This window comes from Carassius gibelio, chromosome A21, assembly GCF_023724105.1.
Source record: "Carassius gibelio isolate Cgi1373 ecotype wild population from Czech Republic chromosome A21, carGib1.2-hapl.c, whole genome shotgun sequence".
Taxonomy (NCBI): domain Eukaryota; kingdom Metazoa; phylum Chordata; class Actinopteri; order Cypriniformes; family Cyprinidae; genus Carassius; species Carassius gibelio.
This window is the reverse complement of record NC_068391.1, coordinates 16,727,626-16,754,999: the sequence shown is the minus strand read 5'-3', so window position 1 is coordinate 16,754,999 and position 27,374 is coordinate 16,727,626. Positions and strand designations below refer to the sequence as shown.

The following is a 27,374-nucleotide window of genomic DNA, read 5'->3' as shown; positions in this document are numbered from 1 at the left end:
TTTACTCAGTGTATGAATTTTAATCCACGCTACATTAGCCTTTTCATGCATACTGGAATAAATACAAAACTAGAGCCTAACTTGTTAGCAATTGTCTTTTTTAAGAAATGTAACCGTTTAAAAAAATCACGAGTAGGGTGTAACTGGAGTGTTTTATTTCGTAGAACAAAACGTGAAAGTATCTTGAGCCTGTGTGAACCACGGACCTTATTTTAGGGATTTAACCAAGATCCCATAAAAAAAAAAATCAATTTACTCTGGGACAATGAGACCGACCGGAAATGCTAAAATGCTAACTCGCTTCTGAGTTTTTGCGTACAAAGTGACATCATAGTTCCACCACTCTATAATCCTGCACACTCTAAAGCGAAACTAAACTGCATTGGAAACGCAAACTGTGCCGAGCAGAGTCATACCACGCAGTGGAAAAACGCCATAAGTCTCTTCTTTTTAGGGGATACAGTACTGAATTGAAAGATGACCTCTTATTTTTGTAATGTTAACCGATGTTCTGAACCAAAAGTACTAATTAACTTTAGCATTTTCTGCACTGTTTTTGCTATGCAAAATTCTGCTGAATAGGTTACTTTACATATTTTTCAAACAATCTTGTCCTGTCACATTTACAGTGGTGACATTTACCATGGTTTGGCGAATTTTCATGGGCACAGTCTAGTCATTTTAATAGGAATCCATGCGATCAAAAATTTTATGTGACTGCAAAATGTTTCCCCCACACAGATTTCACGACTGGTTCAAGTTCGTCATGTTGACCAAAAGAAAGCTGCTTGGTTTGCAAGTGACTTCCGTGTGAGCTGTGCTTCATACATCACTACATTACTGAAATAGACAATAGACCTTTTTTGCATGCACAATTTTTGTGAAATTTCACTAATGTGACAAGCTACAAAAGTGTGCCAGACCTTACGGCAATTAATAAAATCTAGACAAATGTCGAAGTTCAATTGTATTACCATCTGAAACTATAACTGGTACCAGAGCAATACTTTTTAAGGGCATAGTGCTTTAAAGAGAGACGCCTGACACAGGGTGGTCTTTGGCCAAAGGGAGGCATTGTACCTTTAAGAGGCTAAGGGAAAGAGCCAGAGGGTAAGACAGAATCCTTGCACCACAGCCTGTGCTCCGTGTGTCTCACCAAACCCTTTGCCTGCTCATCCCCCACACAAACCCCATGCAGCTGTGACCTTACATGTGTATCCTCCCCTTCTGCCTCTTTTATCTTTTCCTCTCTCTCTCACTCTTTTACTTTCTCTTCTTTTGCTTTTTGACCGATGAGTTGATTACATGGAGGGACACTGTGACAGCACTGGCTGGTACACAGAACAAGATGTGCCTCAGGCCCCAACAGACTGCATTAAAATTACGCTGTTCTGACATATTTAAACAGCAGCAACAAACATGTACACGTACACGCAGATTTGCACATGCATACAACCAGAGACCTTATTTTCTTGAAAATTTTTTTATTCTTATCAAGTGTTGTAAAGGCTGTCGTCTTGTTTGAAAACTAAAGGAACATCTCATTTGTTTTCGTAGTTGGTCCTCGAACACCTTATTTGGCAGTGCATGGAGTTAGTGGAGCGGCTCTGAGAAAAGCTAAGACAAAGTAAGTTTACTCGTCAGTCAGTTATTCCCTTAGAGGTTGGTTCAGTTCACGCGCTTTTAGCTTATGTAACAGCTGTGAACCATTATTTGCTACTTGCTATTGCTAATATCATTGGACAGAAATTGGTATACCCTGTGAGCGCTAGATGAGTCGTCATAATTTTGATGCATTTAACTGATAAATGTTCTAAATGTATCTAAAAATATATATCTGCAAAATGTTAATTCACATGAGCACATGATGTCTTCACTCCTCAAAGCTAAAAAAGAATGTTCTGCATTCTGCAGGATAGATTTAACATGAATGGTTGATCACTTATCGATCAAACAGTATCGTCCTGTCTTAAGGTGTGGTCACATTCTCTGTGATTCGTTGAATATTTTCGGGGGAAATACAGTCATTTCAATAGGAATCCACACGATCGGGAATTTTAAATTACGGAAAGAAATTTAATCATAATTACATTTAGAATTGATTTGTTTTGTTTTTTCCAAATATGAATCGATGAGCAAATTCTTTGTTCAGGCCAGAAAGTCATACACTACTAGCTTGTTCGCTGAATGTGAAAGTGTGTCACATCAGTTAACCAAGCAGCTTACCTGACATCGTTTTAAAAAGTGAAGTGCAAAAAAAGCGCTGTCAGTCGAAGTGTGCAAACTAATGATTGGAAAGAAAACTGAAAACTAATGCAAATGTTCACCAAAATGTAAATTATGCAAAAACAGAAAAGGTTGCACAAGTTTTGCCTACTAATTAAGATTAGGTGAAATATTAGCCAGGATTCTTCACACTGAGTTAAGCAATCCTATTCCATGAGCAGGATCCTTGGAAACAAGATCTCACATCACTACAGTACCTTTATATTCTCAAGCTTTGCTATGCAGCATGTCACAAAATCTGATCTCATATCAGTTTCCGCTGTCATGATTTTCGTGTTTACTCTGTGTGAGCTTGTGTTTTTTTTCCACCTTAGGGCTTAGTGGCCATTGTCTTAGACAGTAGAGCAATCTGTGTGAATGTTTGTGTAGAATGCTTTCTAGACTAAAACAACCAAGTACCCCGCTTTTTATTTTGTGAGCTTTCATATGATACTTAATGTAGACTAGAGTGCTAAACCTGAAATGAGAGTTACTGTAGCTACTGTAGTTTGTTAGGTAACTTCAAGATTTTCATTTTAAGTTTAATTTATTGAATCCTCTATGTGCAGATTCTGGTTGGGTAAGTATCTACAATAACACTAGTTAATGCAATGATATCACTTTGGAAGACATTCTTAAGAGATGGTGGCTATGTGATACCTATTTTTCCTGACAGAATAAGATGTCTTGGGTTTCCCTTAAAAACACTAATTTGGACACGGATTCAACAAATATCCTTTTAAACTTGGAATGATTTCACTATTATATTCCCTTCCACCTCCATTTGCCTCAATCAATCAGTGAAGGAACATGGTCCTAGAGTGGGGCAGCTCTTGTACTTGAATTTGAGCAAAGGTTTTACTTAAGCCCCTTTCACACTGCCATTCGTGCAAATACACAGGTAAAGTGTTCCTGCAATTGTTCCCGGGTCGCTAGATTTTGCACTTTGACACTGCCAGTGATGACCCGGTATATGTGCGTGCTTTCACACACAACCCTTGAAGATCCCGTAACGACACGTGACATCAGCGCGTGACGTGTAATGTACGAGTCGAAAACGCTAGGCACGTTATACTTTCACTGAAGCAAGCAAACGATCTCTGCGTCAGCGCGGAAAGTGAGGAACTAACTGATCTCTGCTTCATTACAGTTTGCACATATGTTTTCGTCGCGAACGTTGATCTTCCTTCAAAACAGACGGTCAAAGAGTCGCGCGATAACGCACGTCATCACTTCGACACGGAATTAGATCTGGCTTTTGTTCACACAGCGCTCGTCGAACCCCGCAATGTTACTATGTCCCCGACCAGGGTTCAATGCGGTAATCAATCCCGGGTCGTGGTTGCTTTCACACAGAAGGCGACCCGACAATGACGTGCAGTGTGAAAGGGGCTTTAGAGCGGTCAGAGAAACTAGCTATATGACAGCAGGGGAGCAGGAGAGGCCCTGCCTTTCCTCCCTGCTGCTAGGAAAACTTTCCCAAACTGCTCAGAGAACAACACACACCTCCCTGTCCCCTCCGTATATACTTCTCCTGCACCCTCTCAACCACTCTTCCTAGGCGGTCCAGTTGGGTCTAGCCGTGGTATGGAACACAAGCCAACGTTCAATCTCAGGTTACACGATTGTGCAACATGCGGCTTTGAACACCCTTTCAGTCATTCAGAGCTGACGTCCTACTTCCATCTCAGGGCCTCATGCATTATGAGTTGAGCCCCTTCTGGTCCTAGTAAGTCCCAGAGTAACATTCTCAAAAGAGCAACAGTTTATAATAAGGTTCTGCTGACCTTAGGTCCTGTGACGTGTCTCAGTTGATGGTCAAGTTTGAAAAACTGGGATTCAAGCCTGGGAAGCCCCTGACATTTTTGTGGAAGTGCCCAAGAGATATAATGCGTCATGGTATTAGGGCTGGGTTTGTACTGCTAACGGTTTCTGCAATACATGCAATAGTCAATCAATCTGGTGTGGCTTCCTTCATCCAGATGTTTTTTTGTAAACATAAGGGAGAATTAAAGTTAGGTAAGAAAAACAGCTTTTGTGTATCTGCATTTGAAAGCAGCTTTGGTTGAATTTGTAAATGTAAATGCACTGTACACAGTAAATTGCATTTTCTGATTATTATTGCAGTTTTAACTTTAAATACTTAATGAAGTAGAAGATAATGGCTTTTAACAATTTGGCATTGCACTGGTCTTTTTGCTCTGGTTGCCCCAACATTTTGGTTTTTATCATGTGGATTATAGGTCCTCCTCTTAGAATGCTTAACACGATGAGGAATCTTAGGTTCCAATATAATTTTTACAGCCAATACTTCCTAAATATGAGTACCAAAAGTATGACACTCTTTGGGGAAGGAGCAATGGACAGAAGGGTGTGCGTGGTGAGCTATGCAGTCCCGGGCGGCCACTCTACCCACGTCGCACTGGGGCGGGGACTGGTTGCCACGGGGGCTTGGGAGAGACTGAGTGAGAACTTCATGACCCAGATTGAGATGGTTCTCTCTTCCCCCCCTCCACCACCAATCTTCCCTGTTCTTTCATTTTCTACTCAATACTACGTCTCTGCTATCCTCTCTACCTTGTGTTTTCCTCTCTAATCCTTGATGTTCCCTCTCTGAGTAATACGAACCCCCTCCTCTCTCCATAACTTCCTGCTGGGGCATAGAGGGACCTGGGGTCACACCCACCCCACCCTCTTTTATTCCTGGAACTACTCACAGCACAAGCTCCCAGGGGAGCCTTCACACACACATATTTACACTCACATACTCTGGTAATGCTTCCTCACCAATGCACATCATCATCTCTCCAAAGGATTTGCCAGTGGGCAAATACTACTCTCGATCATTGAAGTGCTCAAATACTTTCATTTTGCCGGAGCCAGCCTTGCGTGCATAACTTGCGAGTCAAAAAGTCATTTTCTGCGAGTTGTGGGTGAATTAAGATAAAAGGTACCTGTCATGAAGTTGTATTTTGCATTATATTTTATAAATTAAAATATAATTTTTAATTATATAAATATTATTTAGCAGTGTTCTTCCTTGCATATTTGAGACTGTACTGCTCGTAGTGAGTTTTGAAATGAGCAATTCTCCATTCCCCAGTCTAGCTGCACCAAGAACAAAAACATAAGCACACTTCATATTTTCATCTTGGTGGCTCTGCGTAAGGACTATTATACACCTGTGTTGCCAAATAGAGTTTGAAATAAATACAAGAAAAACCTTTAGGCATCATAGATAAACCAATGATAACATTTCCAGGATAAAGGTCTTCAGCATTTTGATTATTCCTTAATAGTTGTAAAGACGTGTGGCACTAGATCCTATCCCCCTGCAGAGGCCCATCCCCTGATTATATTGGCTGAGAGAACTTTTAATTGGTACATCAGTGCCCATTAGAAATAATAGAAAACTTATTTTCTGTGTATGTAGTTTTAATGTTAAAAATAACATATGTTATTCATTTTTAATTATTAAGTTAATTGTTAATGTCTTTTAAAGCTAGAAATGGTCAATGGTCATCAGCAAGTGTCAGCCTACAATCTAAAAAATGATGGGTTGTTTCAACACAAATTTGGGTCAAATATGGTCAGACCCAGCAGTTGCTGGATTAAAAAAAAAAAAAAAAATTCTAACCCAAAAGTAAGGTTAGTCCATATTTGAACCAAAGTTGGGTTGGAATAACCCAGCATTTCTTTCGAGTGTATCATTCTTAAAATGTTTCTTAAATGTGGCAGTTCAAATTAAAATACCTGTCCGTCTGCAAGTTTAATTGGAGAGTGCTTTTTGGACCCTGTTTACAGACGTTCTACTCGCATTGAGTGTGTATGAAGCATTACAACACGACAAACACTGGTGTTTACCAGCCATTTCAGACAACATTAGCCATAAAAAGGAATGCATATATGTTTCTTCACACTGCATGTGTTCACCGTGTGTCCGTGCCAGGTTTGGAGGAGGGGCACATAGAGGGCGGCCACACCCCAGCTTATGGGGGGCCACACCTCTTTGTGGAATCTACTGAAGCTGGGTCACATGACCCCCACTCCCACCCTCATGCCTAAGCGTTACCACATTTCCCCCCTTCTCTTTCTCTTCACTAATACTGCTGCACTACTCTGTGAGACTGGCCTCTCTCTTTTGCTACTCAGTCTTAAAGACCTGGGTGTGACTCTCCTTGGCTCGAAGAGGGAGGCGACGCAGCACTGCTGACTACTCCTCCCTACTGGTTCATTTGCCCTTTTCTCCTCGTCTTTCTCCAGCTGGTCAGTTTTTCCCACATCTAATCTTCTGTGTTTCTACACCTTTGTCATTTAGTTTCTAAGGTATTGTTGAAGTACTATCTAAAGTATCTTTAGTATAGTTCAGTCTAGGCCTTTTCCACCCATCATCTCTTTTGTTTCCTCCTCCCCCAACTAACTTGAGTTTAAGAGGGACTAAAAGTCTTCTTACTCTTCTCACATTGGTCTAGTGAGAATCCTTAACTCTCTCTCTGTAGCCTCTTGCTAACTTTATACTAGATTCAGTTCCGAACTTGGGTCACTTTGTTCGGGCGAATTGTAGATTGTGGATTTTTCGAACTCCTGAGACTGTTGGTAAGATTAAAACTTGACGCTCTGCTCTTGACTTCACAGTGTCAGACGAGTCCGAAGAAATCCAGTGCAGCCACCTCTGAGCCTGTTGAGGAGATGCCATCCATACAAATCAAGCCGGAGCCAGAGGAGGTGGAGTGTATGGTGGTGAGTTAGCTTTTGTAATGTGGCATATGTGTGTGTGTGGGGCTGCTGAACTTCGTAGTGGGATGGGAGGATATGAAGCCTGCAGTTTTTGGTAAGGGGTGTGGTTGCAGTGTCATGGAAATGAAGTCAGTGGTCCTCATGGTTCCTCTAGACTGGATGAACTTGGATCACTTCTTTCTAGATAAGGACAGGGCATATCTAAATGTTTAGGCAATATCTATTATACAAATGCATATGATTCTCTGGAGTATTTAACTTTGTACTTTCAGGCGTTAAAGTCTCAATGAAACAAAAGTAGCAACAGATCTTTTCCTCCATATAACATCCAAGTGAAATGGATTGTCAAAAAAGAAAAAAAGTACAGTGGGGAATTGGTTCTATATATTGGTTTTTGATTGGATGGAGGGAGGTCTGAATATGCTGATTGTAGGAAAAGGGGGTGGGGGGTTCTGCAGACTAAATATTTGAAAGTCCAACATACACCTCTAGCGGAAGGTTATGATAGTTAGAACATTTTGTACTATATATTTTTTGTCCAATCAAATGCTTTCTAGAATAAAAGACATCACACAATGCTCCTCCTGGAAAAGAACAACAAGACAGGAAGCTGTTGTCTGAGCTAGATGTAAGGTGACCAGAAATAGATTTGTCTGTGATGTTTACTTTCTACCCTGCCAAGTGCGCAAATAAATTTCTTGACTTAATCAGAAAAGCTTATTGTAGCTGCCTTTTAACTTATAAACGTTTTTTTTAGGTGACCGATAAAAATCAGTGCAACCCAACTCCTAGTCCTGTAAAGTCAGCTAATCAAATTGAAATTTGTTTTTGAAAAGCACTTTCTTTTTTACATTTAACATGCAGCAGATATGCATCCCATGTGTGTCTAAGACCAGCAAAGAGCTAAATAAATTCTTTGAAGACAGTCCATTTATCAGTTTTCCATGAATGCTTTGGAACTTGGAAATAATTTTTTCCCTATAACTAAATATACAAAAGAGCATGAAGAAATAGAAGAGTGATCATTAACAGGCAATTCCCTCTGCCGGATGGTATCTTACAGTCTGAAGTTCCCCATTAGGAGTCTTAATATTTTATGTATTAATATTACTCTTCTAGTGCTTGTTCCCCTTCACTTTGTTGTGGAATCTTTTTGTACCTTCTATCTTTCCTTCCAAGTCTCGCCAAGGCCCTAATAGGATATATTGAGGGAGGCTTCGTTCTGCTGTAGTCATGGCAACGAGGCTCTGGCGGGAGTTGGAACTACTGTGATGTAGCCTCCCCACACCCCTCCGCCTGAACACACACACACACACACACTGACACACCACCCCACCCCCTCACAACACTCCCACTCCATTACTATACACTCATAAAGCCATAAGACACACGAACACCACATACCTGCAGAGGTTACACACATGCTCTCATCCACATACACAATACATGCCTGACATACACTCATTTTGGAGTTAACAGGTGCATTTAGGCACAAAGATATGCTCTTTTATTATCATAATCTTCATACCCATACACACAGCCTTCTCTGTGTCTAATGCGCTTTTACCCAGCCGACGCTTCATAAAGACTGGACTCACAACCAGTGTTTATTATAGAACAGCTTTGCCGCTGATCAAAAACCTGTAGAAAGATCCACTGGGGAAAGTCGAAGGTAGCTGTTGCTCTTCGTTGAGTTCAGTTCAGTTTGGGAAAAAGTACCTTGGAGTTGCTGTTAAGATCTGCTGTCGATTTCACCTGCGTAATCTGATACGGCAGGTGGCTGTGAAAAGGAAAATCAGTGGCTCACCATTGGTTGCCAGTTATTTCAAGCTGGTGCATCAGTTTATTGAGTGGGTCTTGGTTGACAGCCAGACATTGTAACCCGTTAGGTCAATGAGGCCCAGGGTGGGTAGTTGGTGAATTGTTTGTGGGAGAGGCTACATGACACTCCCTTTCAAATGCTTGGCAGGGCTGCAAACTCAGATGCTATATCTCCCTCAGCTATTGTCTCCTTTCACTCCTATATTTTATCATCCGTATCTGAACACCACACCCTGCAGAATCCTAAACGACTGGTCTGACTAAACAACATGCAGCCTAAACCTGCAGTGGGCTCTCAGAAGCTCTTGAGCTTGAGTTTAGGGTAGGATGCACAACAGATTTAGCATCAAGCATGATTCCAGGCTGTGTATACTGGCATATATTGGACATAGTCGGGATGGGAGGAACTATCATAGTGATCATAGACCTTGTGTCATTATTATGACAGTTTAACAGTGGACTGTCTGGAGAGATAAAACAAGATGGGCTCTTATTTATGTTCCTGACATAATCAGACGGAAGTCTTACCGCTTTAAGGTCTTTAAAAACGGCTTGGTACCAAATGTTCATTTCCAGCATAATGAGCAGAGCTTCAGAGAACCGGACTGAAATTTGGCTGCAAGGATGTCAAGAATACCGGTACCAGTCTACATGCCATTTTTTGAATGGGTTAATGGTCAGTGTATAATATTTTCTTTTTGCTGTGGTATCAAAAATCTTGATAGGTCATTGGTATTGTTTTTGGCTCCTGAAATTTGTTACCATATTTGATGGTGCAGCATTATGCTTTTACAACCTAATGAACTTAGCATAGCGCAACAACAGTGCTGGGTAGTACCTGATTAAATGTAATTTGGATTACATAGGCAGGTTCTAAAAATGAAGTACTAAATTGATCATAATCAGACTGCAGTTACTTTTCTATAGAATATAATTAGTAAATAAGTAAATTATTCATAATGTATTGATTCATGTTGTTTCTTCTTTTTTTCTCTCTCTTTCTGTCATTGTCTGTTAAAAAAACCCTACCCTTTATATACATTCGGAAAGTCTTCCGGTTTTATGGCACTGCACCAGTCACTAGTCGTCAGTTGACTTTAATTACACATAAATGGAGAGGCCACACAATTAGTTAAGTTTACTTAGTCATTTTTATGATTTAATAAAAAAAAAAAATTAATTAAAAAAACCCTGTGCAGTTTTTTCAAGAACCTCGTTTGGGAAACCTTTTTGTGAATATATGCTAAATGCACTTCATGATGTTGGTAACAAAGAATGGAACATAATTTCTTATGGGTTTGGTTAAAAGAAATAATAATAATAATAATAATAATAATAATAATAATAATAATCAAAAGTAGTCATAATACATTACCTTAAATGTGTAATCCAACAGATTACATTACTAACCACAATTTCCATTATGTAATTTGTAATAAGTAGTGGACTAGAATTTGTAAGATATCTTCCCAGCACCATTATCCTCTCTTTGAAGGTAGCCCCTCCCTGTTTTTGTAAAACATTAAATCAATTGTCGTTACGACGTAAAAACGTCATGTTTCAAGACAGGAATGCAGATAGTTGCAGTCAGTCTTTTGTTGTCTGTTGTAATTGATTAGTAACCTAATTTGTAACAAAGCTTTTTCATCACTCAGTGCTGTGGTGGAATTTAAACTTGGTGAACTCTCTTGGGAATATTATTAATGGCCAATTTCCCCGTTAATGGTTGTCGTTAAGGTCAACAGAGAGTCATACTGCCATCAGTCCATCATTCCTAACAATGTTAAAAGGAAGGATTTTTTCACTGGAATCTCACATAATAGTTCTAGTTTCCTTCTCTCGCTCTCTCAATTTGTTCTGCATTTCTGCACAGTCAGAAACAGGGAGCGGTTCTCTCTGTGCTGCCAACCTTTACCATGAGTAGTTGCTCTTCTGTCCTCATTCATGTTTATGCCAATACTTTCTCACTGGACTACTCCATTTACTTTATATCTTTGTTTTGTGCTTGATATGCTAATAGTTGGCTGTTATTTAGTTTTGTCTGTGTTTTCACCTGTGTTTCTTCATATTGTAGTATATCCACAGCAAGATTTGAAAAAACCCAACAGCTACAGAAAATCATAGCTGTGTAAGAAAATCATAATTGTGTTGCTTATGGGCTCTTCCATTAACGTCTTTGTGTAGTGGGAGGTGCAATGACAGACACAAGTGGGAGTGGCGTCCGGCCATGGATTGGGTTATATACCTAACATAAATAAAATCTCCCAAAAAAATCCCCAAAAAGGGGAAATAAAGTGTCCAAAATAAACAGGGGAGTTGGTGTGACAGGGACATCATGATGGCAGGTACTGTCAAAAGCACGTGCAGAGGGGGGCGGTGGTGGGTGCTTGAGCACCTGCCCCTTTTCCCCTTCATCTGCAAAGGAAGGCATTAAAAGCTTGTATGTGTTTGCAGTACACGGACGGTTAAGACAGCTGACTCTGTGATGTGACCCTGTCTCCCTCAATTTCAATTTCAATTTATGTGAGCTTTATTGGCATGACAAAAACTTTTGTATTGCCAAAAGCAAAATTTTGAATTTGTTTTGCCATTTATATATATATATATATATATGTATATATGTATATGTATATATGTGTGTGTGTGTGTGTAAGTATTGCTTTCTCCCACACGACGCGCAAATCTCTGCATTTTGAACAGTCAATAGCAAATACTTAAACTAATAACAAAACATACCTACAGTAGCTGATTCAGAAGCACCAGATTGTCGTAGCAAAGTCACGAAACAGTCATCCATAAAATGCATTGCTGTTCTGTTGTAAGTAATCTTAAAGCTTCCTAAATGCATGTACTTTCAGAAGGGCTTGGCAGAGTCTTAATTTTGATAAAGAAGATCTCTTTGGTTTTGAGACTTTAGTCTTTGCAGCTTTAGGGATCTTATCTATGCAGAATCAGTTTATTGACTGTGGTGACGAGGCTCCATTTAATTCAGGTGTACCTCATCACGTGGCACCTGCCATTGGTTGTTGCTGTTCCTGTCCTCTCTCTCACACCCACGCCTGTCAGGAACCTGATGAAGGGCGATTTAAGGGATGGGGTGCATTAATAATAAGGGGAGGCAGCTGTTCCATCGTATTTATTAATCATAAGGTAACAATTTAGTTTTGACAGATCATGCAACATAAGCCATAGTGTAACCAGTAGCTTACAGATGAGGGTTATGTTGCAACTTGGCTCTTTAATATGGAGTTTGCAGCTATTCTTCAACTGGCTCTTTTATAATGGACTCAAACTTGGCTCATCCACTCTTATTCATAATGAAGTGGCTTATTTTTTTGAGTCACTAGATTTTTGAAAAATAGCCAGGATCATGTAATATATATGAACAATTTGAAAGTTGCATTTAATGCAAAGATAACTGGTTTAGATTGTATACACTTACCATGGTACCAAAAATCCTGGAATAAAAATTCTAATAAGATTTTGTTAATATAAGTATCATTATTATCATTAAACTGGAGACCTTAACTATCTGTAATGTCTGTTTAATTTAGGAAGACAAAATATCCAGTAATTTGGTGGCTTTGGTGTTGATTTGTGAAGATCTCTTATAATGTCTTTTGTTTCTCATAATTTGCTTTCGTTAACAAATCTAGTTAACGCATCCTATATGTATAGCTAATATGAATGTTGTCTAAGAGATCACACAGATCAAACACAATTGGTTTTGATAATGACAGCCAACGGCTCATCCTTCTCACAATACTCACTTGCTGCCGCAGGCCTAGACAGTTTTTTACAACTGCTAATAGATATTGAACACACGTAGCATCAATTAACATCCCACACAGCACGCTAGTGATAATTGGGTCGACATATCAATGTCGTTTTCCCGACTCCAGCGCTACATCTTTACATGATTTCTTTGGGTTTGAGCAATGGAAACCAAATCAAGATGACAAGAAAGGTGGAGTGGATAAAGGGTGGGGATGCAGAGAGAGTGAGGTGGCTGGGTGGAGAACCATAGAGAGACTGAGAGAGAGGTGGGTGGGATCGAGAGAGAGAGGGAAAATGAGTCAGCTGATATACCTCCCAGTTTCCATGACAACCGTAGGCCTTTCCCACCCACTCTCCCCTTATTCTCCGTTTCGTTCCCACCCTGGCCCACTCGCTCTCGTTTTCTCTCACTTGTTTCCTCCCAACACCTCCAGTTACACAACTTAGCTGTATAACCTCTGTCTGTACCCGTCTTGACTTTGGCGTCAGGAGAATTTGCCATGCTGCTTATGTTTTTGATGATGTCATTTAAGCATGTGAATTGAAAAGTTAAACATTTTAATGTATCTAAACAATACCATGCATGCATATGCATTTTGTGTAGATGCATCAAGCTGAAAGATCTCATTACAACAAATTAACATAAAACCTTATTTTTAATGCAGGCATCACTATTATTATACTGTAATTAATTGATACCTATTATTGAGTGTTTAGAAAAAAAAAAAAAGAAGATTAGTATGTAATAAAAGCCTAAAATAATAATAAGTAATTAAAAAAACAATACAACAGTAAAGCATTAAATAAAAGCAATTTGATTAATTAAAAGAATTTTTCACACAAGAAATTTGTATTTTGTTTTATTTACATCTCCAGTAATGGTTTCAAAATAAGCTTGCATTAAAAATCTCTTTTAAAAACAAACAAACAACTATATAATAATATCTCACCTGGAGCTTTAAAGTGTCAATTTAAAATGTAGACTGCCCATTGGGGAAAATATTGAATTAAAAAATATTATAAATATTTAAAAATATTTTAATTGGTGCCTAGCAGGATGTGAAAGAAAAATTATTAATGAAAATCTGAAGTGTTTTTACCTGTTTGCATCCTTAAATTTCCCATAGACTGAAGAATGGAACTAGAGACCAGAATATCATAGAGAACCAACAACTGCAAAGCAATGTTCGAAACAAAACAACAACAACAACAACCAACTATGCAACTATTACCAACCACATAGCAATTCCCTGACAACCACCCACATCATCCTAGCATCATGGCTGTGAGTTTTCCATTGAAAGTCAGTTTAAAGTTTTGGTTTCAATTGGTTTCAAACTTTTCATTTGTTGTATTACCTTCACCGAAAGCATTAATGCACAGGCCTTACTTACTAAGGTTACTCATAAGTCTCACTGCAGAGGGAGTTTAGTGGGTGTAGCTTCTGTGCTCATACATACATACACAGATCTCTGCTTTGTGTATGTGTGTATAAATGTGTGTGTCTGGGCTTGGCTGTGTTGAGCTGGGCTCATGCCAGGTTTAGGCCTTCTCCTCTGCAGTGCAGAGGCCCAATCTGGCCAGCCATTGTTTCTGTGTTTTGTGGAGCTGCTGCAGAGCTGAGCATGAGCGCTCCGTACCCTCCCTTTCCTTTCTGTCCTCCGTAATCTCCTTCCTCGCCTCATTTGCTCTTCCGTATTTGTTCCTTATCTCCCTTTTTTTCTTCTATTTTTGTGCTTCTACAGAAAGAAGAGCCCTTAGACGAATATCCTGAGCCTACAAACCTCAAAATCGAATCCTCGCCCCCTCCGCTCCATGACATCAGCACACAACACAACACTGATGACCAGACGGAACCCGTGGACCTCTCGCTTAACAAGCCCCGCCCTTTCCTTCCAGTAGCCACGGCAACCTCCTCCCCTGCAAACCCGCCTCCTCACAACATCACGGCGAGCGCCACCATCCCGGCGGTGCTGTCGCCGGGCTCCATCCTGGCGTCCACGCAAGGGGTCGGAGGTCAGCAGATCCTGCATGTCATCCACACCATACCCTCTGTGAACATGCCCAGTAAAATGGGGCAGCTGCAGACCATCCCTGTGGTGGTGCAGTCCTTACCGGTGGTCTACACAACCATACCCACAGACGGAGTGGCTACCGCCGCCATTACAGTGCCTCTCATCGGAAGCGACGGGCGGTCGGAGGGATCAGGTAATATGGCTGTGTCCTATTGCACATGCTCAGTTATAGCACTATTAGTCCAGCTTTAAAGTCTTCTTATATCATATTGTTCTTTAATTTGGTATGGCACACATTGTTCTAGTTTTAGGTCACAGCCAATTGTGCTCTGACGTTTTACCTGAAAGTGATATAGAATGAGCATCCACAACCTCATAAATCTATATAATAGCTACAATAGTAGGGTTGGGAATCATGAACCTGTTCTTATTGAAAACTTTTTTACAATATACCGTTATCGTATGCTTTTCTTGAGGTTCTGTTCCGTTGGTGGAGCGTCTGAGAATGAAACAGACCCAAAAAAGACACAACATATGCATTAGAGACATTTTGCTGTTGTGATGATGTTCATAGTATGCTTTATTTTTGATGGCTATATGCAAGCTTTCTAGCAAGAGTCATTAATATTAGAAGTCATTGTAAAAAGATTTTTGTGGTATATGTGCTGCTTTGCCGATGATAGGCCTCCAAATCTGAGCAAAGTTTTTATTTGATGTGAGCTACTAATAAGCTTTTTTTATCTCATTTGTCCAGGATAGTCAATTGGTTTAAAATGTTATTAAATGTATTGAAATATTACATATTAATATACTTTTATTAGAATAAAATAGTAATCTAATGTTTAAATTAATTTATTAAAGTCTATATGGTTTTTAGTGAAAGAGTCACACAATATGCGCTACAATTTGTAAGCTTGGGGTCAGTAAGATGTTTAAAAAAAAACATTCATATAGGATGGTTAAAGCATTTATTCAGAAAGGATGCATTAAATTGATCACGTCTATTTCTATTTCAAATCAGTTCTTTTTCAATTTCTGTTCATCAAAGAATCCTGAAAAAAAGTTTAACTGTTTCAACAAAAACATTTGGCAGCACAACCGTATTCAACATTGATTATAATACGAAATGTTTCACGAGCACGAGCATATTAGAAAGATTTTTTTTTTAAGGATCATGTTAAAGTAAAAACTGGAAAATTCAGCATTTCCATTAAAGAAATTAATTACATTTGAAAGTATATTCAGGTAGAAAACAGTTATTTTAAATTGTATTTTTCAACAAGTATTGCATTAATGAACATAAGGGACTTGTTAAAAAAAAACACTCGCAAAAAAGTCCTACTGATTATTTCACAAACTGCATTCAATTGTGCAAGATATTTTAATACAAAAGATGAAATTTTAATTCAAAGATGAAACTTTCTGTACACTACAAGATCAGTTCTAATTGGTTTAAGAAATGTTCAGCAGTTGTAGTGTTCAATTAAATTAATCTATTAATGCTTTTAAACTTATTTAATTGCATCATTAACTTTGACAGCTCTCATTATAACCATTTTGTTGAAATCTGGAATGATAAATCTCATAATTTGACAGTCTTATTTTCCAAATTTTGTATATTCTTTCTTCCTCAAAATGACAAAAAGGCTCATTAAGGATCCCGAAATGTTAAATGGAATAGAAGCAGAATCATTAATTACTTTATAAATCCCCATCCCTATTCAGTAAAGTGACATGCTCTGACATGTGGCATTGTGCAGTGTGTCAAAAGCCAGAATCCAAATATGAGCTTGGGATGGATCTTGTCTTCTCTTATAGAAACTGTTCAAATGGCATTGCTGATCATCTGACCTTTAGTTCTTCCGCCCATTTCCTTTAGGCAGTCACACCCTTGGTCTCGCCCTCTATCAGGTTTGTGCCATTGCCATTTAGTTATCAGCATACAGATGCTGCTTCATCCCACACATGTGGATGTGCAAATGAAAGACACAAAAGATGATTTCGGGGCGAGCCAGATCTAAGCGTAAACTTTTAATTAAAGGAGATAATGAAACAAATCTTACCGGCCTTTATTTGAATGGTGCTATTAAATAGAAATTGCTAAGTAAAAGTACACACTGTTTTTTTTAAGCCTTTTTGTTTTAAAGAAACATGTTGCATCAGCTTTTAACATAGCATTGATCTTTTAAGCAGGAAAAATTATAAGACTTTACCGTGGTAGTCATAGTTTCCCACAAATACCATAGTGACAATGATTGGTTAGTGGTCTTGCTAGGCACTATTACCATTTTTCAGTCTTAGGGGTTTGTAGAAAGGCCTAACCCTAAGTATTAAACTTTGGTGCATAATTTGTCCCAAGAAAAAACTGTGGCTATTTTTTAGAGAGGAGCCATTGATATTAATATTTAAGACTTAAGTTTTCTTCACCCAAAATTTTATCTTTCCTTGCTTTACCCCTCTTCGGGCAAAATGGTACAGTCCACTTGAGTCTTTTTCTTCCCATCTCCCAGCTTTCAACCTCTCCTGAAAGACAACATGCAGGTCTTGGACTGTAATAAGAACATTAAAACACCAAAAATTCTTAATGAAATGAGCTGAATGTTTTTTAATAGGAGTACCCCACCCAAATAAAACTACATAAAAAAACACCAATGCTTGTTTAACACACTAATGCAAGTGTTGAGTGTCGATTATGAACTCAGGGTGGAGTTGTGCTTGGCTGTTTTTTTACCCCCGGTTATTAACTTTGTGTGTAGCTCTGTGAAACCCAGTTGAATGTATTGGACAGATTGTGAAGGTCAGCGATTTGTGTTATTTGGGTGGGGACCATCTTCAAAGAGACGGGGATGTAGATCAGTTTCTTTTGGACTCCGTTTATGGGAAAACTAGCAAGTTGGAGGACTCCGCGTGCTTTATTGAACAGGCCCATTGCACCCCATGTTGTCTTAAGTGAGTACATGAAGTATCTCTGTAAAGGTTTTTTTTGTCTTTTGAGTAATGTGGCTCAAACGTTAGGCTGCATTTAGCCTGCTTTTAGGTCCTGGAAGTAATTTTTTTTAAAATTAAACTAAGGGAAGGAAGAGTTTTCTGTATTTGATTTAAAGGCTTGTTTGAGAAATGGGCACCATGCTCTACTCAGACTTTATTTCAGTAGGAGTCTTAACATATGAACAGAACTACATATAAAGTGGGATTTGAAAGTCTGAGACCACATTGCAAGAGCAGTTTTTTCCTTAGAAACACTTCCATTTAAAAAATAAAATAAAAATGGAACCAAATATAGATCAGTTCAATGTTCATTTTACATTATGTCAGATTGTTACCAAGGCAGGTTTTCTAAATTTCATTTAAACATTTACAAAACATTTATAAACTGATAAGAGCTAAAAACACATCAATATTATTAAATTAAATTAGATTGAAAGCTGAAAATGTTAAAATATAACATTCAGAATATTAATAATAATAGTAATGGTAATAACGGGTAAGATACAAAAAAATGCTGAAATGAATGTTGATATTTCAGTTCAGAATTTCACTCATATTTCTTTTTTTTTTTCAGTGCGTATAAAGCCAGGCTCAACCTCTCCAGTTGAGTATCAGTCTGAAAGTGATGCTGAAAGCGGCACAGAGTCTGGATCGGCCTCTTTCAGCACTAAAGGGATGGAACCCAGGTGAGAGAGAATGTTTTTGTCTGTATATCTCCTTATAGGACGTGGTAGTGTGTCTGGCATCCCGGTCCAGTGGCATCACTGCACCACTCCTCTGGACGATTATGTAACCTTCAACACACTGGAGGCCCATGGCTCTTTTCACGTTTTATGTTGATTATAAGCTTCTGTTGGGTGTGTGTGTTGCTGGGCAGGGTTCTCTTCAAACTGGGTGTAAACAATGTTATATAACTTGCAATGTCGTCACTCCTTTGAAAGAGGGAGTAAAATGCAAAGAAGGACAGACAGAAGTGGCAGGGTAATGGGGCAGGATGGAGAACAAGAGGGTCTTTTGCTGGTGTGTGTATAATTGTTCAGACATGTGGTCAAATGATTGCTGGGAGAAAGAAAATTCGGTGGAAATGAGTTGGGAGAAAGAGGGGAATTGGAGTGAACTGGTTAGCAGCCAGGGAGGGGAAAGGAAGAGGCTGAGAAAGAGAAAGAGAGAAGAAGGAAAGGAGGGGGAGAGACACGAGCTGAAAAAACATGCTGGGGGAGGGGGGATTGGAGAAGGAAGGGAAAGGGAGAGAGATCGGCATTGAACTGGAAGCTCTCCAGCTGTATGGAAGTTACATACACATACACTCCTGCTCTTCAGCTCTCCCTGGTGGCCAGTTAGGATTGTTGCACCAGGGGGCATGTCATGGTGCTATTTACATGTATTTGTCATACTTCTGTGGTGCCCCAGATTCATTTTTAGTAACGTTTTTACACTGCAAGATTATTTTATTAGAGGATCATATTTAATAATATTATTTAAAATCAGTAGGGTTTTTAAAACAGGTGACACGTTTGCTATCTGGCATCATGCACACTAAAATGAATTAATGGCATTATGCTTTTAAAAGATTTTTATGCAGAATAGTAAAAATAAGCTAAACATAGTCTAAGCAATGTGTAATTTAAACTGAATTTCAAATGAAATAATGGTCAATAACAGGTTTTTTAAACCCCATCTACAGGTGCATCTCAATCAATTAGAATGTCATGGAAAAGTTCGTTTCAGTAATTCAACTCAAATTGTGATACTTTTTTTGTGGTATTAAGTAAATTCACTGCACACAGACTGAAGTAGTTTAAGTCTTTGTTTTTTTTAATTGTGATGATTTTGGCTCTCATTTAACAAAAACCCACTAATTCACTACATCAACAAATTAGAATACTTCATAAGACCAATAAAAAAAAAATATTGAATTGTTGGCCTTTTGGAAAGTATGTTAATTTACTGTACATGTACTCAGTACTTTTGAAGGTTCCTTTTGCTTTAATTACTGCCTAAATTCTGTGTGGCATGGAGGTGATCAGTTTATGGCACTGTTGAGGTGGTCTGGAAGACCAGGTTTCTTTGACAATGGCATTCAGCTTTTAATATTTTTTTTATCTCGTTTCTCATTTTCCTCTTGACAATACTCCATAGATTCTCTATGGGGTTCAGGTCTGGTGAGTTTGCTGGCCAGTCAAGCACACCAACACCATGGTCATTTAACCAACTTTTGGTGCTTTTAGCAGTGTGGGCAGGTGCCAAATCCTGCTGGAAAATGAAATTAGCATCTTCACAAAGCTGGTCAGCAGAAGGAAGCATGAAGGGCTCCTAAATTTCTTATAAATGGGTGCAGTGACTTTGGTTTTCAAAAACCACAATGGACCAACACCAGCAGATGACATTGCACCCCAAATCATCACAAACTGTGGAAACTTAACACTGGACTTCAAGCAACTTTGAGGGCTTTGAGCTTCTCCACCCTTCCTCCAGACTCTAGGACCTTGGTTTCCAAATGAAATACAAGACTTGCTCACAACTAAAAAGAGGACTTTGGACCACTGGGCAACAGTCCAGTTCTTCTCCTTAGCCCAGACGTTGTCTGCAGTTCCGGACTGGATTAACAAGAGGAATACGACAACTGTAGCCAAATTCCTTGAAACTTCTGTATGCGTTGACTCAAATTCTTGAATTGATTTTGCTTGACAATCCTTTTTCCTTCCTTTCAACTTTCTGTTAACATGCTTGGATACAGCACTCTGTGAACAGACAACTTTTTTGGCAATAAATGTTTGTGGCTTACCCTTCTGTGAAGGGTGTCAATGATTGTCAGAGACCATTTTGAAGGCTTGTTGAGTTGATTAGCTGATTGGCATGTCACGATATTCTAATTTGTTGATATAGTGAATTGGTGGGTTTTTGTAAATGTGAGCCAAAATCATCACAATTAAAAGAACCAAAGACTTAAACTACTTCAGTCTGTGTGCATTGAATTTATTTAATACACAAGTTTCACAATTTGAGTTGAATTACTGAAATAAATTAACTTTTCCACAACATTCAAATTTATTGACATAGGAAACTAGGGCATGGTGATGTAGCAAAAAAAAATAAAAAATAAATAAATAAATAAATAAAATAAAAAATACCCTTTTTTTTTCTCCCCCATGCAATAGAAATGAAGTGAAATTGTTTTACAAAGCAATACAATTAGCACTAATTCAAATAAATTTATAAAGACAGTGACTACATTTGACTAAATAAACACAAAATTTACATTTTTAAATAATTTGTACTTAAAAATACCAAAATAATAATAATAATAATAATAATAATAATAACAAAAATACTGTAACTTAAAAAAAAATGTGTAAACATAATTTTTTATTATCTTTTAATGGGTCTTTGTGCTTTTTTGTTATTATTGTCAAAGACGCTGCACCTTGAAATATGAATTACTAAAATGTAAGGCTGTTTAGGCTAGAAAATGGAACAGCCAAGAAAGGGTGATTCATCTGGAAACTTGTTGATATCAATGTGCAGTGACATTTAACCTCCAGATTCTTGTTTGGAATGTCCAGGAAACTTTTTCAAAACCGTTATCATAAAAATGACACGCTTAAATTTTAAGAGTGTCGCAATTACAAGTTTGTATTGCATCACTCGTCTAATTTAATCACTGTGATCCCAAGGATTATTGCTTGATAAATCACTTTTACTCATGAAGATGCTTGTACCTGCCTTCACATGCAAAAATGCTCTCTAAATCTTTAGATTATCGGATAGGTTTAGGTATGACTTGAACTGGTTGCAACACCTTAAAAACTAAAACATGTCATTTTGTTCTCAGTATGAATACAGATGTGGACATCCAAGTTGACCCTGACTCACCAGACATGAAGAGAAGGCGTGTACACATGTGCGATTATGACGGCTGCAACAAAGTTTACACCAAGAGCTCGCATCTGAAAGCCCATCGCAGAATACACACAGGTATACCCTTTTCCTTGTGTATACATAAAGTCAGGTCAGATTTATATGGTGCTTTATTCAATAAATATTGTTTCAAAGCAGATTTACAGTGATAAACAAGAAAATAGTGATTCAATAATGCAAACAGAATTCAATTCTGCTGTAAAGCATCTCTAAAAAGACAACAGTAAACAGTCCTTATTCAGTTGAAATCAGTTCGTTTTTGAGTCAGTAAGTTCATTAATTGTGTGAAGTCCATTAATTATCGAATGAGTTTAATTAATCTGTAAAGCAGTTCTGGAACAAACAGTGATGTCATCATCCAGCTCAGATACATGTGTAATTAAAATATAATACACAGCAATATGGGACAGTAACAGAATATTTTCTTTTATTCAGTAAGGGTGCATTATATTCATCAACAGTGACATTTATAATGTAAAAAAAAAAAAAAATTAGCTTTACAATCACGAATAAACTGCATTTAGAACTATTTTAATATAAAAAAATAAAGGAATATTTTAATATAAAAAAATATATATATATATATATTCTGCATTTTCTATTAAATAAATGGTAAGCATTAGTATATATCATGTTGATTGACACGGTGATGACTTTACAGGTGAAAAGCCATACCAGTGCACATGGGAGGGCTGTACCTGGCGCTTTGCCCGCTCGGACGAGCTGACGAGGCACTTTCGCAAGCACACCGGCATTAAACCTTTTCGCTGCACTGACTGCGATCGCAGCTTCTCCCGCTCTGACCACCTGGCACTTCATCGACGGCGCCACGTCATGATGTGAAACTCTTTGTGCCCCTTCCTCCCCAGCCATCACAACTCTGACTGCTCTTTAGGAGACAGGCACGCTCATCCAGGGGTTTCAAATGCTATTGACGTCACCTCCTCAATCTCCAGATGTGAACAGTTGTGTTAAATATGGAGGTATAAGGGGTGGCACAACCATATTGGTTACCCCTACTGGTTAGAACATGGCTGCAGTTTTCTGCCATTCCTCCAGAAGCCACAAACCACCCGTCCACTGGTGACGTCCACCACCATCTCAATGCCTGATCATTTGCCATTACTTGAAGGGACTACAAGAAAGGCAAACTGCACGAAGCACTGCTATAACTATAAAAGAGAATGATGACTGGGGAAGGTACCCCTTATTGAGATGATTCTTTAAAAACAAGTACAAAAAAATGAGAAAGTAAAGGATTTTATGCAAGATGGATGCAAGTTTGTGAGGAAAAAGTAGAATTATGTAATAAATTTGACCATTTTAATGAGATGGGTGGGTTGGAGATGCCTCAACAGCTGCCTTGTTGAATTCTTACATTTTATCCAAACTTTTTGTTGTACTAAATTTGTGTACTCATGCTCTACATTCATTTTAGAGTCTGTACGTTTCTGTGTGGATGGAAATAGAGCTTTTGTAAAGGAAGCTGAAGATGCCCTCTTTTAGTGTTTTTTTTTATTTTTATTTTTTTGAACAAATCAGTTAGGTGTTTTTTCTGATATCTATCCTAACCCAAATGAGAAGTAGATGCATGGGGGCTGACAAGACTGTGAATTTTAGTACATTTTTTCTTGATTAGTATCTGTTGTCTAATAATCTACCCAAAAATAGTTTGGCGCAAAAAACAGTATTTGCTTTTTTTTTTTAAAGATATTTTCATTGTAATTAATGACTTCTAACAGAATTAACACCCATCAAAAGGTGTTCTTTATCTTTGTCTAACCTTCAGATATTATTTCATAAGGCTGTGAAAAAAGTTTGAAAAAGAGAAACGACTCTAAATTGGGATTTGTGTGTGTGTGTGTTTGTGTGTGTATGTGTGTGTATCTGTGTATAAGCACACTTGTTTGCATATTTGTAAAGAAAAAATAATTAGAGATATAATAGTAGAGATGTCTAGATGCATTCTTACTTTTAGCCAAACAGAGCCTTAATTGAAGTAAATGTGCAAATCTGATTTGCGCAGAAGGTTTTCGGAGGTCCTCAGGGTTCGGTACTAGGACCCCTATTTTTCTGAGGCACCCTGAAAATCCCAATTTGCACCTAGTTCACAGTGACGAAACATGTCTTAACAGCTCCTGCCCTGATATCCATGTTATGCAAAAATACCCCCAAAATGTCTACATACTCCGCAAAATGCTGTTGATGTTACTTGACGTTAATGTCAAGACAATTTTGGGCACAGTCCATTTAAATTTTTGAGAAGGGGGTACCTTTGACACATTTGCTTCCCTCTAGCTAGCACTCATAGACATGGTCATGGTCATAATTTCAATTGCTAGCAGCTGATTAAGTGCACATTAAGACTTTTTTCAGAAGCAACGCTTTATTCCAGCCTTTAAGAGTTAAATGCATGTCTGCAGCAGCTGCACGACCTTCAGAGAGCAATGCATTTGTAGATTTTGTATTTTTCTCTCGCTTCAACCCGAGACGTTACTAAGCACATCTTTCTAGAAGAGTATATGCATTTGATTGCGATCCTTTCTTTAAAAAAAAAAACTGTCCATAGACATACAGACAATGAATAATTAAATAGTTAATGTACATAATGTATATAATCTACAAAGTTCTTGAATAAATGTAACGGGTGGATTTCTATTTTTAACACTGACTAGATAATGTGAAATACTCGGTTTCGTTTTTTTTTTTTTTTTTTTTGAAATGTAATTTTTTTTTATCCCTTGAAATGAGTCCCTTTTGTGTTGTACACCCCAAAAGTGTTGCATGGAGAATATATATATATATAATTTTTTTTTTTTTTTGGTGAAGTTGTTGAGCATGTCAAAACATTGTTGCCCTAAAAGATGTGGCCTATAAGCAATGATAATCGACATGAAATCCACAAAATGTGTGCAACCACAGCCATTTGTAACACATGCATGGCCTATTTCTAATTACTACAAGACATGCTGGTAAAACCTTCATATCATCCTAAATTGGCATTCTATTCCATGTAGGCATAACATTAGGAGTTGGCCCCTTATCAATGTTTAAGTGCCCATGACTGAAATTTGTGACGTTCTTGTCTATCTGAGCACATTTGCATTCATTACTTGTATCTGATTTGTTTAAAATAGTGTGCTACCTTTTGCTCCAATTATGAAAGGGTTTGGGTTTTGTGTGAGTGTATGTGTGCAAGTTTGATTATCACTTTCACAATCATAGGTATTTTATATTGAATGCAGTAACTTATGGGCCAGTACTATATTACACAGTGCAATGCAGTTATCATTATAACAAAACAATTAATTAATGTTATTTCTTTTGTATTTGTACAGAACAAATGTGTAAAGATCAGAGAGGAAAATGCTAGCTTTTTGATACTGTGAGAAATGGTGTTAAAAGTAAGTTTCCCCTGTACAGTTGTGATTACCCACTCCTTTTATAGAATAAAATGTTTTTAGTGCAACAAGATGTATTGTGTATTATAATTCAGGAATTGTCGAATTGTTTAGTAACTGATAAAAAAAAGAAGAAAAGAAAATGGGCTAATTTCATTGATAAAGTGAAGATGATGAAAATTACTATATTTAAGACCTGAAGCAGGACGTGTCCTTGTAGCATATTCCTTATTTCTGGCTTGGCACTTTTTTGACATGAAAATTTTTACAATAATCTTACTTGATCAAATCACGTCACTCGCACTGGTATTAATCTCATTATAGAGTTAATATGCAGGTGCATCTCAATAAATTAGAATGTCATGGAAAAGTTCATTTATTTCAGTAATTTAGCTCTAATTTTGAAACTTGTGCATTAAATAAATTCAATGCACACAGCAGGGGTGCCCTCAAGGGGTGGCCACGCCACCGCTGTATTAACTCTGGCCACCCCTAGGATGATGCAGTGGGTAATATTAATTTAAATGCAGAATGTAAATTCACAATAGTTTAAGAAGTGAGAAAAAAAAAATGGCTGCAGCCACCAATTTTTTTATGGTGACATGCCAATCAGCTAATCAACTCAAAACACCTGCAAAGGTTTCCTGAGCCTTCAGAATGGTCTCTCAGTTTGGTTCATTAGGCTACACAATTGTGGGGAAGACTGCTGATCTGACAGTTGTCCAGAAGACAATCATTGACAGACTTCACAAGGAGGGTAAGCCACAAACATTCATTGCCAAAGAAGCTGGCTGTTCACAGAGTGCTGTATCCAAGCATGCTAACAGAGAGTTGAGTGGAAGGAAAAAGTGTGGAAGAAAAAGATGCATAACCAGCCAAGAGAACCACAGCATTATGAGGATTGTCAAGCAAAGTGGACTGAGGCTTAGTTCAAAGCATACAGACGTGTCAAGGAATTTGGCTACAGTTGTCGTACTCCTCTTGTTAAGCCATTTCTGAACCACAGACAACGTCAGAGGCGTCTTACCTGGGCTAAGGTGGTCCAAAGTCCTCTTTTCAGATGAGAGCAAGTCTTGTATTTCATTTGGAAACCAAGGTCCTAGAGTCTGGAAGAAGGGTGGAAAAGCTCAAAGCCCTCAAAGTTGCTTGAAGTCCAGTGTTAAGTTCCCACAGTCTGTGATGATTTGGGGTGTAATGTCATCTGCTGGTGTTGGTTCATTGTATTTTTTGAAAACCAAAGTCACCCATTTACCAAGAAATTTTGGAGCACTTCCTTCTGCTGACCAGCTTTTTGAAGTTTTATTTTCCAGCAGGATTTGGCTCTTGCAGACACTGCCAAAAGCACTGACCATGGTGTTGTTGTGCTTGACAAACTCACCAGACCTGAACCCCAGAGAGAATCTATTGGCTATTTTCAAGAGGAAAATGAGAAACAAGAGACCAAAAAATATTATAAGCTGAAGGCCACTGTCAAAGAAACCTGGGCTTCCAGACCACATCAGCAGTGCCACAGACTGATCAGCTCCATGCCACGCCGAATTGAGGCAGCAATTAAAGCAAAAGGAGCCTCTACCAACACGTACAGTAAATTAACATACTTTCCAGAAGGCCAAACAATTCACTGAAAATGTTTTTTTTATTTAAATTGGTCGTATGAAGTATTACATTTTTTTTTTTTTTAGATTTTTGTTAAATGTGAGCCAAAATCGTCAACAAAAATAAAAGAACCAAAGACTTAAACTACTTGAGTCAGTGTGCACTGAACTTATTTAATACACGACTTTCACAATTTGAGTTGAATTACTGAAATAAATGAACTTTTCCACAACATTCTAATTTATTTAGATGCACCCGAATACTCATTTTTTGTTTGTTCAAATATATAAGTGTTCCAAATAAAACTATTCAGTGTTCAGTGTCTAAAAGAACTTTGCTGTGCAACCATGTGGCGGTGTTGAGACGTTCTCCTGTTGTTTCAGGTTCAGCAGCAGGTGTTGCGCCCTCTAGTGCTGTACATGTCTAACAATTTATGTCAAAGCCCCATTTAGTACTATCTATCATCTTTTCAAGTCTTATCATTCCACTTATATCAAGTAGGTAAATATATATTATGGTGAAATGTTTTATCATTTTGTCAATAAAATTACCCAGCATGGTCATACCATTGAAGTCAAAGTCCAACGTTGTAACTCGGTCAGGACTTTAAAGTTCATATTAAGTGGTGCTAGCCCTTTGTTTGTTCCTGAAATTTTATTACCTCAGTGTCTGGGGTGATAAATTATGGTCAAAACACAATCTTTATGACACTCACTTCTCAACTGGTGCAATAATGATTAACACTGACATTACAAAGCTTAGCCTTTACTTGAGTTTTCAAGCGAAGCACATTTATTGATTGTTCTTTACAGCAGTTTCAACAAACAGAAGTCAAACAGCGGACATTTAACCCATC

At 38.1% G+C, this 27,374-nt stretch overlaps 1 protein-coding gene across 2 annotated transcripts in view; it reads left to right on the top strand.

Annotated features, from left to right (window-relative positions):
* LOC127941755 (Krueppel-like factor 8) overlaps positions 1 to 24,993 on the top strand; it is a 39,000-nt gene extending 14,007 nt beyond the window's left edge. For both annotated transcript variants that reach the window (XM_052537133.1, XM_052537134.1), the window contains exons 2-6: positions 6,901 to 7,005; positions 14,346 to 14,808; positions 18,178 to 18,289; positions 21,436 to 21,578; positions 22,183 to 24,993. In XM_052537133.1, coding sequence (XP_052393093.1) covers positions 6,901 to 7,005; positions 14,346 to 14,808; positions 18,178 to 18,289; positions 21,436 to 21,578; positions 22,183 to 22,364 — 1,005 coding nt within the window. In that variant the 3' untranslated portion in view covers positions 22,365 to 24,993. The remainder of the gene's footprint in view (positions 1 to 6,900; positions 7,006 to 14,345; positions 14,809 to 18,177; positions 18,290 to 21,435; positions 21,579 to 22,182) is intronic.
* Positions 24,994 to 27,374: the final 2,381 nt, after the last annotated feature.